The sequence below is a fragment of the Lactuca serriola genome, chromosome 4, assembly GCF_051521515.1.
Source record: "Lactuca serriola cultivar US96UC23 chromosome 4, Lser_US96UC23_V15, whole genome shotgun sequence".
Taxonomy (NCBI): domain Eukaryota; kingdom Viridiplantae; phylum Streptophyta; class Magnoliopsida; order Asterales; family Asteraceae; genus Lactuca; species Lactuca serriola.
In genome coordinates, this window is record NC_136411.1 from 223,822,250 (window position 1) to 223,834,397 (window position 12,148).

The 12,148-nt window shown below is 36.8% G+C and overlaps 1 protein-coding gene across 3 annotated transcripts; it reads left to right on the forward strand.

Moving 5' to 3' along the window:
* The first annotated feature begins 9,539 nt into the window (after nucleotides 1-9,539).
* On the forward strand, nucleotides 9,540-11,933 carry LOC145096774 (uncharacterized protein At1g01500-like). Of its 3 annotated transcripts, XM_079034123.1 has the most exons (4): nucleotides 9,544-9,805; nucleotides 10,323-10,376; nucleotides 10,646-11,374; nucleotides 11,462-11,933. In XM_079034123.1, the coding sequence occupies exons 3-4, from the start codon at nucleotides 10,691-10,693 to the stop codon at nucleotides 11,699-11,701; spliced, it is 924 nt and encodes a 307-aa protein (XP_078890249.1). In that variant the 5' UTR covers nucleotides 9,544-9,805; nucleotides 10,323-10,376; nucleotides 10,646-10,690; the 3' UTR covers nucleotides 11,702-11,933. The 3 variants fall into 3 exon arrangements, with proteins under 3 accessions (XP_078890250.1, XP_078890249.1, XP_078890248.1); XM_079034124.1 differs by lacking the exon at nucleotides 10,323-10,376 and having other exon boundaries at nucleotides 9,540-9,805; XM_079034122.1 differs by lacking the exon at nucleotides 9,544-9,805 and having other exon boundaries at nucleotides 9,869-10,376.
* The last annotated feature ends 215 nt before the right edge of the window (nucleotides 11,934-12,148 follow it).

Here is a 12,148-nt window from a genome sequence, read left to right on the forward strand (position 1 = left end):
ATAATGTCCATAACGAGTTCGGAAAGCGGTTTTGGGGATATCCTCCTCCTAGACTTTGAGTTGGTGGTATCCGGATCGCAAATCTATCTTAGAGAAGTAACTTACTCCTTGGAGTTTGTCAAATAGATCGTCGATTCGCGGAAGTGGATAACGATTTTTGATAGTGAGCTTATTTAGTTCCCTGTAGTCGATACACATCCTAAAGGAACTATCTTTCTTCTTAACAAAGAGAAACGGAGCTCCCCATGGTGAAAAACTGGGTCGGATGAATCCTTTGTCCAAAAGTTCGCTAAGTTGGTTGGACAGCTCTTGCATCTCTGCAGGGGCCAATCTATAGGGCGATTTGGCGATGGGTGTAGCTCCTGGTACAAGATCAATTTGGAAATCGACTTGTCTTTCTGGGGGTATCCCCAGAAGATCGTCAGGAAAGACATCCGAAAACTCGCAAGACACTGGGATGCCTCGAATATTGACCTCTTCTTTGGACTTATCCACAATATGAGCCAGAAATGTCAAGTCCTTCCTTCGTAGATACTTATGTGCCTTAATGCATGAGATAAGGCGAAGGTTCATGCTGGGTTTGTCTCCAGATATAATTAGGGTTTCGTGATTTAGGAGGTGAAGGTAAACGGCCTTCTCGTGACACATAATTTCAGCATGGTGGGGGCTTAACCAGTCCATGTCGATAATCATATCAAAACTCCTAATGGAAAGAGACATTAAGTTTATTTGAAATACGTGTTGGTTCAAGGTCAGGGTACATCTGATGTAGGTTTTCCCAGTGGATTTTGTTTTCCCATTAGCCATTTCCACCGTAAAGGTTTGATTGAGCTTCTGGGGTTGTTGTTTTAACAAGTGTTTGAACCTATTACTCACAAAGCTTCGTTGTGCCCCAGTATCAAATAGAATGCATGCATAAGTGTGGTTTAGGAGAAACGTACCGGTGACAACAACGGGATCCTGAACCGCTTCTCCCTGACCGATGGTCAGCACTCTTCCTGTTCCTCCATTCCCAGGGTTGTTGTTGTTGGGGCAGTTTTAACGGAAATGCCCATTCTTTCCACATCCATAGCAGGTGTGGCTTCGTTTTGCATTGTTGCCCCTGTTGTTGGTGTTGTTGTTGTTGTTGTTGTTGTTGCGGTTGTTGTTGTTGTTGTTGTTGTTGTTGTTGTTGTTGTTTCCTTGCTGCTGGTTCTGGGGAGGATAGGTCCTATAATATTTTGCCGTGTGACCCTTTCGATTGCAACTGGTACAATGCATCTCCCTGCATTCGCCATTATGATGGAGACTGCACTTGTTGCACTTTGGGAGATTCCCGGAATACTGCCTAGGGGCACTACGAGTAGCTGAGACTGGAGCATGTGGTGTGGAGGGAACTTGGGTGGTTGCTGCATTGACTGTCACTGTTTGTTGCTTCTTTGACGACTCCGAGCCTTGTCGTCCCTTTCTCTTGTTATTCTTTCCTTTCTTGTTGTCACTCTCCTTCTTGCCTTCAGCTTTCCCTAGCTTCTCTCCCTTCTTGTTGTTGTGGTCGTATAGTTTCTTAGCCAACCTCTTGGCATTGTCGAAGGTTTCGGGATTTGCAGCTATCATATTCCCTTGAATTGGGGAGGTTAATCCCCAGATGAATCGTTCGATTTTCTTTCCCTTTAAAGTAATCATGCCAGGGCACAACAGTGACAGTTCGCTAAACCTTGATATGTATGCATCAATGTCGGAGTTTCGGACGGTGAGATTCTATAACTCTTACTTCATTTTCTGGATTTCTCCTCGCGGGCAGTACTCGACCATCAACATTTCTTTTAACTATGCCCAAGGCATGGTGTTGGCTACGGGGAGAGTCATGGCTTCTACATTTCCATTCCACCAGGTGAGAGCTTGGTCAATGAACGTGCATGCGACAAACTTCACTTTCATCTCCTCGGGGCATTCGCATATCTCAAATATCAATTCCACCTTCTCGATCCATCTTTTTAGGGTTATCATTCCACCCGTGCCATTAAATATTCGTCGCTTGGTGTTGGTGAAATCTTTGTAAGAGCATGTCTTGGTAGGTCCTTGATTTATCCCATTGTTCGAACTTCCAGCCCTTGTCCATTGCCTCCCCCATTGTTCCCTTGGTGGATTTGTGCCATGGCTGCGATGACCACAGCATATACAACTGCTTGGAATGCAGTTGAGTTGACTTCGGGTGGGGTTGGTCCAGGGTTTCCACTGGTTGGTCATTGAGGCATTTTTCTGTCATGGAGCAGAAAGATGTTGAGTGCCTATGATTTTTGTGCGTTTGTGGTCCTATAAACTAGGTGTAGTGCATGTACTTAAGTTGTTTCACATGTTAACATATAATCATGGATACATAACACATAACAGATAACAACATCACAATAGAACACATATTTTTTTCACTTAATAATATCCGTACTTTGATACATGAAAATTTTCTCAAAAAAGCATACATAAGTGGTGCAAGTTCGGCAGCGTAACAACTCTATGAGTAGTGTAATCACTTAAACATAGAGTCGATGGTACATAGCATAGATCATAATACTAAATATAGGTACGACTAGTCCTAGTCATGGTGGGATGTGTCAGGGGGTGGTGTTGAGGAAGTGGATGCTCCCTAAAGGCGAGCCACTTGTCGTTCCGCATCCCGGAGTCGAGCCTCCCACCTCGCCTGCCTCATGTGGAACTCTCGGATAACCTCTCGTGTCTCTTGTTCCGCATGCTCAACTCTAGTCCGCATTTGGTGCATTTAATCGGCGGTGCTCTGAGCTAGGTCGTCAGTGTTCCGCAATCGCCTCACCATGACCGGAAGCGCGCGATCAGCCTGTCCTCCCTCCCTCAAGTCGTAGAACTCGCGTGACATGTCGAACAGGGGTCATTGTCCCTACTGTCTGCTCCACCTCCAAAGGTCGATACCCCAGGGGGGTGTAGGACCAGTTGGGCCCATCTGATGAGCGGGCACCCTAATCGAGTAAGGAGGGTTGATGACTTCGGACTCCGCGTCCGAATCACCATCATCGTCATCGTAGGGTTCCTCCTCGAGGTCTTCTTTGACTTCCTCTTAGTCCAGATCCACCACTGGCTCAGCAGGTCCGCCCTCGACTTCCGCCTGAGGTTCCTCTTCAGACTCCTCCTCGGGGTCTTCTTCAGGTTCCTCCTCAGACTCCTCCTTGAGGTCTTCTTCAGGTTCCTCCTCCAACCATCCGTTATTCCCCTGATTAGGGAAATACAAATCTCCAGGGTGATGGAAGTCGGCCATACTGTATGCGAGAGTGTATAAATATACTAATATTATTCCTAAGATGTTTTAATTGTTGTATAATTTGAGTTGATGTTCTCTTCTTGGTAGTAAAGGGGTATATTTTTAAGTTTACCGACCATCGCGATTTCCTCGGGGCATATGATAGTTGTACTTTGGAGGAAATGTAGTTGATCAGGCTACATTCTCCCCTTAATACAACTATGTATAGTCCCGACTTAACCGAGATGCCAGTATCATCTTATTTGATTTGGTATTACATTCTCTTTCCTATATCGTACAAGTATAGGTGTTTTATCGTTGTGTTTTATTTGTTTTGTTCAGAGTTGTTTTAGTACCTCTTTGGTTTATAATTGCATATCAATGTGTGGTTAGATTTGTCAGTTCACTATAAACAGTGCTCTGATACCAACCTCTCACACCCCCGGACCAGACGGCGGAAAATTCTGAGGGCTCACGTGACTCAAATTGAATATCATCACAATGAATATACATGAAACATAACATAAACTTCACCATGCATCAATACATTACAACTGACATTGTTCACATCAAGTACATTGCCTAAATATTACATATTCATATCATAAATTGTTTGAAAGTTTTCAAAAGCATAACACCCTAACATACTTGGTACTACTCCTCTGCTTACCTATTACCTGAGCATACAAATTACTTTGAAAAACGTCAACATATGGAATGTTGGTGAGTTCATAAGCATGGTTGTTTTAAAAATGTTTGTATAGTTTGTAAAACCCAGAAAATCTGATATTTTCTGAAAAGACAATTGTTTTTACCAAAGTGTGAAGATCCATAGTTTTGTACGTGAGTGATTTCAAAACGTGTATAAATGGGAAGTTTTGCATGATAGTTATTGAAAAGTACGAGTGAATGGTGTTGATTTCCTCGAAAAACCCGATGTTTTCCGATAACATAAAATATAATATAATTGTTTCGAAGTGTTATACCATCACAACAAATGATTATGCTTTTCCTTGATTACTCAGATAGTATTGGATTTATTTATGTGAGTCATTATAACCATGCATGATAATGACTAGTTCGTCTGTCTTGGCATTCTGACGAACGCCGGAATTGATCTTAAGATTTTGTCACCCTAGACTGGCTGAGTCTAACTGTAGCAAACAACTGAGGTGTGGGGGAGTCACCCCCGTATAGATCTATACACAAACTCTCGCTCTCCCTCCAAGAGACTTTGATTATAACTACAGACTACAAACGACCCATAAAGGTGCCGCCCGTTATTACTCATTGAATCCAATTGAATTTGATAACCATTGATTAACGACCTGTATTTGTTTACTGAATTGAAGGTAAGCCTAACAAACGAGAAGAAGAGGATTACAAAGTCCTGCTAATTACGTGTATTATTTAAGGTTGTTGGGTATACGAAGGACACGTAGGCCCATTTCGCATTTGATTTATTTGGACCTTACTAGCAATGCTAATTGGGCCACTAAGGCCCAATAGCACTTGAAAGCCATTGAGAGTCCCTTAAACATGTCATTGGGTCACAGGAGGCCCAATAACATTTATTTTTATCGTTGGGCTCAAAAGTTATGTTAATGGGTCACGAAGGCCCAATAAGCCTAATTTGAGACTTTCAAGCCCAAAGATTTGAATGTTTACTTATTTTAGGTATAGTATAATTGTTGGAAAGTTTGATTGAATGATTGTTAATTTCGTATCGGTACGAGGCTGGTCGGTTGTTTATAACGATATTTGGAATTATACGTATATTCATCTTTCCATTTTCATGAGTTGTAGTTTGGTATTTTTGACTCAAATATCTTAATAATAAAATAATTGGTTCAAAATATTGGTTTGACCTTTTCAGCCATTCTTTAATAAAAATGAAAATTTTAGTACCTTATTTAAAAAAAAAAAGACATTTTAGGCCCTTAAACCATTTTCTTGACAGTTTTGACCCATAGACTTGTTTAAGTGATGTTTTTAGTTCAAAATTTACTCTTTGGCAGTTTCAGCCCTTCCAGTAAAGAGTTTTTAGTTTTAGCCCAAACTTTTCGCAACTTTTACAATTTTGGCCCAAAATCCAAAAAGTTTACATTTTTTTATCCTTGTTTGGAAAATAAATCATTTTAACCCATGAATTAGTTTTGTTTACCCTTTTACCCCCTATTTTTGAGAAGTTTACCATTTCATTCCCTTGAAAATTGTATTTTTTGCAATATTTGGCACAATGGGTTGAAAAGCCCAAAATTAGGCCCATTAAGCTACAAATTACATTTCCAGCCCTTAAAAGAGTATGATATTCATAAAAACATTTATTTTTACCGTTTTGACTCTTTTAGTCCTTAAGAAAACCGTGGATGGTAATTTTCAACCCAACTTTTGTTTATTTCACAATTTAAGTCCAAAAATGGGTTTTATGTTGTAACATGCTTATTATACCTTAGATGATAAATTTTCTTAACTTGTTAAGTGTAATACATACTAGATCACATATCCCCCCCCCCATGAACTATAGATATCGAAATATCTTTCATTTTTGGCTCATATTTACCACAAAAACACAAGAAATCACACATAGCATACAAATACACATAGATCTACACATTTTACTTTTATTCTCCCCCATAAAACATGTGAAAACCAAAAATAGAGGGGTATGATCTCACCTTGAGTTTGTGGGTTCGGTTTTGAAGAGAAATGGAGTAGTTTGATGTTATTTTTGGCTTTAGCAAGCCCTCCTTGAATAGATCTCGAACTTATGGAGGTTTTCTAAGAGTATGATCACAAAATGCTTAGAATGGATGATCTTAGCATGGAAATGAAGTTGTAAAACTTAGAGGTGTAAGGACTTACCAAGGGAAGATGAGTTTTTCGTGGAAACCTTCTTGATCCACCTTAGATCTTCGAAAATTTGAGAAGGAAGTGAAGACTTTCTAGAGACAGTGAGGTTGAAAGAATTTGGTGAAATGTGTGTGTGTGATTTTCGTCCGAGAGATAAGAAGAAGAGAGGGGAGGTGAGAGTTGAGGTGATATTCATGGAAATATGAGATTTATGCATGGGTTTCCAATGGGTAATTATGAAGTGTCTTGCCCTCATAATTCTACATTTCTTTTTTTTTTTCTTTTGCTTCCAACTTGGGCCGAGATTTGGGTTGTATAAGAAGGAAAGGAGTCATTTTGAGCCCATGTTCGAATTTATGAGGCTCAAGTAACATTCTTCAGCCCATTGGGCCTCTAGACTAATTCACGGCCCAATATACATCAAAGAATGAGTTTTATGGCTTATTAGGGCTAACTAGGTTTGTTATGGCCCAATAAGGCCCATTAAAGTTAACTAGTCCATTCTAGGCTAATGAGGCCTAAAATATTTAGTTTCATGCAAATGGGTCCAAATTAGGGTCCATTTAAGGGTTCGAAGCCCAAAATAGTCAAATTGGAAGCTTATGGATCCATTAGGCCCAATAAGAAAATCCTAGTCCAAAATGGACTTAAACCGGGATTTTTAGGGTTTCCAACTTTTGTTGACTATTTGAAAGTTTTTATAGGGTATTTGATGAGATTTTGTTGTCATTGAATAAACACCATACATGTTTTAGCTACAATGTCATTCTTTGTTAAGTGTTTACAACGTATCAGAATTCCTAATTATGACACAATGGACTTGAATGATTGTCATGTTAACTTTAATTCAACACAAGTATTGCATTTATATTTTGAGTCTATATGAATGTAAAGGTTGTGTTTAATTTTGATTAATCGATTTAATGTGTCAAAATTAACATGTCTAAGTCTAGAATGTTACACATTAAAAGAATCAAATAAATAAGTGGAAGGGTTATTCATGTCATTGATAGCCATTACATGGAATTTAAGCATTCCACCATCCGAATAGCCTTTGCCTACAAACATACCCTTTATGTTTAGTACAAACATATTTGAATCAAACACCAAACAAAAACCATGTTTGTTCAACAACCATCCAAACACTAAGTTCTTCCTAATCTATGGAACATACAACACATCATTAAGTGTTAGCTCTTTTCTATGTGATACCATTTCTGGAATGTTTTAAACACCAAATTAAGTGTTTAGAATCACAATTTCAAGAATAAATTTCTGCATCAACTTGAACAACCTTATAATTCTTTAGTCACTCATTCTTTGAGCACACATGGCGTGTAACACCCATATCAATCCATCACTCATTGGAGTTAGCATCTATAGAGTTTACTTCGGAAATCATTCCACTTTGGATGGTGACATATTTGAAATCATTTATACACTAAATATAAATGTTTAGAATTCTAATTTCTAGAAAACATGCTTGCCTCTTACTTGGACACACCTCAACATAATTAAAAATCTATATATGAACAATTATGAAACTAGATTTTTGATGCATAAATTCTAAAACTTGATTTCTCATGCAGAAAACTGATGAAAACCTTTTGATACAGAAAGTCTAAAGCTTAATTTTTGATACAGAAAATTGATACATAAATTTTGATATAGAAATTTTGAAACTTGATTTCTCATGCAAAAAACTGATGCATAAATTATGATATCAGAAAATATGATGTTTTCTTTAAAAAAAACTATTTAAAATGTGATGTTTTTAATGAAACCAAGCTGCCTTTTCAGTTTTTCAGGCTATTTTTCAGAAATACCAGGCTGTTTTCTGATTTTCAAAGCTGCATAAAATTGAAGTTGTTTTTGACTAAACAAAGCCTTTTTGTTTTTCACAAAACAATACAATCTATTCAAGACTGCTTTAGCCCTACTAAAACCTGTGAAAAATGTAATTAAGTTCATAATCTAGTAGCTCTGTCTCTCAGCTTTCCATGGACTACTTTTACTAGCTCATACGATTTTCTACAATTTATTATGAATTTTACAAAATTGTGTATCATAGTTGTTAAAAACCTAATGAGTAAGTGAAAATCGCATTTTTCACCCTAGTTAGATTTGTTTCCACCTTTTGGCCAAAATTAATGAAATGAAGTAGACTCATATACCAAACTTTGAGAAGTGGTTTCAACAAAAATTGAGCATCCATGACAAAATTATGATTTTTCAAAGATTGGATAGATTAGAGCATTTCATAAGAACACGTAAATTGTGTTTTTGAGTTAAACTAGCTTCTTAACCCATTAGGTACTTAATGGAATCAGTACCGAAGCTGAAAAATTAGTTACTTAATAAACAAACATGTCTTAATGACTTAATGACCAAAGGTGCTTCAAAATCACAAAATAATCAATTTTTTATTATGAAAATTGTACAATATCAAAATAATGCAAGTAAAATTGTTTCTGATTTCTAGTTCGATTCGTACAAACAAATTTTGTTTTAAGATTGTAGGAATAATATTACGGTAATGTACGAAAGCAAACAAGAAAACAGAAAAACTAAACAATGTGTTTAACATATTGTCCTTAAAACAAATTCGTCCGCTACCAGGTGTTTGTTTCCAAGGATACAACAGTTTGAAGTGGCTCTTCAAGACCACCTGAACTATCAGTAGGCCTAGATTATACATTCGATATAACAAGAAAATGAAGAAGACGAAATGGAGAAGAAGAGATTTTGGTTGCATTCTTGGTGTTTCTCAAATGGTTGAGAAATGATTGTATTTATACTACAAACCATAACCAACAAACAATTAAATTGTCATTAAAATATAATTCATAGCCGACATTATATTTGATATTGTTTTTAATTACGAGTTGTAATCGAAAATTGAATATCATGTTTCGATTATACACCATTCAACTCCTCAACTTTGATGATTAGTTTCAATTCACTAATTATTTTTCCAATAATATATTCTCATTTTTTATACTTTATAGTCTTGTACTCCTATGTACCATACATATATTTTCATTTTTTATGCACTTAGGCCATGTGGTATGGGGGTATTTCTGTGCGTAAAGATCTATATGGAGGTGATGTTCACGCTTGGACACCGCCCCTAATAGGTGTAAAGGTGGTGAAGATTGAAGCTCGTCATGGATTTTCGTAACCAATCAAAACATTATTCCCAAAATACTTATTGGTCTCTCTCTATCTCTTTCTTCTTTTTTTTCTTTTCTCTCTCTTGTTCACTGGTTGTTCGACTAAAACATTAGTGAATGTAATATGAAAGAGATATAATACTAACGTGGAATCAATTTCAGGGTGAATATATTGTCAACATAGCCCATAGCCTTAGAGTTGCACATACGTTGTATTTTTATTTTGACATATATGAATACCATATGTTTTTGACGTTATAAATGATTTTTATGCATAAAATTGCAAAACCAAAACTCTAAAAATATGCGTGATGGTTCCAAAACTTTGCATCTCTAGGAAACCAGTTAACCTTAAACTAAGGGGAATGCGAAATACATGATTCATAGCAGTACAAACTTTCTTCATTATTCCCAATCTTTGCTCAGTTGACATATATCACTCTCATCTCATCCGATCCAACAAGACGATTATCGTACCTCCGTTGTCGTGAATGTGATTGCACATCCCTCCTCCCCATGTTTCTATCTGGATAAGGTAACAAAATCCCAGCTTTCCTACCTATCGCTGTCGATTTCATCTTTATACATATGCATATGTATCATCTATGTATGCGTAGAAGAACAAAGGGGAATTCGAGAACATTGGATTCTAAGATGTCGATTAGTTTTTGTGTGGCTGTTTTTTGTTTCTGTTGATACCAATAGAAATGTTGAAACTTGTGGTTTTGAAGAGAATTAAACCTATTTGGTGGGGTATCTGAAAGGAATTTGAGGAATCACTCTGAGATTTACTTTAATCTTCTTAAGTTGAGTGGGCGTTGGTGAGAGTGACTTGTTTGCATTTGTGGACTGTAAACATTGATAAACTATTCAAGATTTTCATACCATTTGCGATTTATTCAATACTAGTGGCTACCTGCTGTTTACATTTATCATCGTCAGCCCTTGACTCTCTTTTTTTATATCTATCTCTTTCTCTCTCTCACACCACACACACAATTACATGCTAAAAGATTTTAAATTAGTAAAATTTGATCATAATCTTAACCTAGGAAATTGAACAGAGACCAGAAATTCTCGTCTGGACTTTGAATCCTTTGTTTCAGGTGCGTATCTTCTCTTTCCACCCAAATTCTTTCTTGATAATTCAGATTTTTCTATCTTCTTTCATCTCTGTTTCTTGTTTCAATTCTATGTGATTCGATTACAAAATAATAACTTAAACCCTTCAAAGAAATCGCTCAAATGTGTGTGTCACTATGTCGCACGCCACCTGCTTGTATAAATGCTTCTTAACCCAAAACTTCTTTATAACTTAGTAACTTACAAACTCAATATACTAATCCAAAGTTGGGTTTTTTATACTTTTTTCTAGGGTTCCTCTGCAAATTATGCTTGATGTTTAAGAGCTCTTGTAAACATGGAGAAAGATTCATACGAAAAATCTAATCATCCCAATCATGGTCTTCAGATTATAAAGCACCCCTCTTACCCATCTTATGGTAAACGATTAATATCTTGGTTTGATATCCGTGTGTTCTACGTTAGAATAAGCAATTTCATGATTGACGGATATACCCCTCATTATCTCACCCTCAACCATATACCATTAAACCCTGATACTGTCCTTGAAGTAAATGGTAGAAGATGTAGCCTCCAATCAGAGGGTAGTTCTTGTCGCCTAAAAAAGAACAGAGTAGACAAGAAATTTGAAGAAGCTACTTTTGTAAGTACAGACAGTATAAGATTGTCAGGTGGTGTGAAGTTTGAGGTTTTTGATGGTGAAGATCTTATTCTTTTTGGGACTTTGGAAATGTTAAATGAATCGAAAGATAATGATAATGGGAAGTGGAGTATGAGTTGTGAATCAATGATTTGTTGTGGAAATGGGTTTTTGAAAGGTGGTGATTCATATTCATTGCCACCAATGATTGAAGTTTATGTTGCAGGATCGTTTTCTGGGACACCGATTATTTTGACAAAAACTTTACAGATTAGTCTCAAGAAGAAGCAACATCGGAAAGGAATGTTGGATTCCATTCCAGAGTATGAGAGTGCGGAATCGGAATCTCGGAAAGACGTTGTACCTGGACTTGATCTTCAGGTACTCATTCTACAGTTGTTTTGGAATTTGAAACTTAAATTCATACTACATTTCAATAACATTATTTAAAATGCATTATTTATACAGATAGATGGATATGGGAATTACAAGGGTGGAAATGAGAATCATGAGAATTATGAGATGAGCCCGTATTGGAATCAAATGGAGTATTTGGAAGGAGAAGATGGAGCACTCTCGTGGTTCAATGCCGGAGTGAGAGTCGGAGTCGGAATTGGGCTTGGTGTTTGTCTCGGGGTTGGAATTGGAGTTGGTCTTCTTGTTCGAACATATCAATCTACCGCTCGAAACTTTAGAAGGCGGCTATAGTAATTCCTTCTCTTGTTTTTATTATTTCTTTTCAAATTTTGGTTATATGCGATAAAGGGTGTAGAAAACAACTTATTTTTGGCATAAGTTTTATCACCAAATCGATGTGATGTGATGTTGACCCAAGTGTTTGGCATAAGGGTTTAGGGTTTATGTATTGTCTATATTAAGTTTTAGTATTTTTCATAATTATGGAACTCTATGAATATACGGATTTGCAAAAAGTTAGGTACTATGAAGTCTATATGCTTGGTTGGTTTGATGAAGATAATAGAATTAAATTTAAGCATCTTTTCATTTCATTTGTTATTAGTAAGGTTAATAGAATTAAACTTTATCATGGTGTAATGAATACCACTTTCTCTTTTCTCAAAAGTTTGTAACAATAAATGTGTATTTTTCTGTTAAAAAAAAGTTATTCTTCCAACAACCGTGGAGCATCATCTG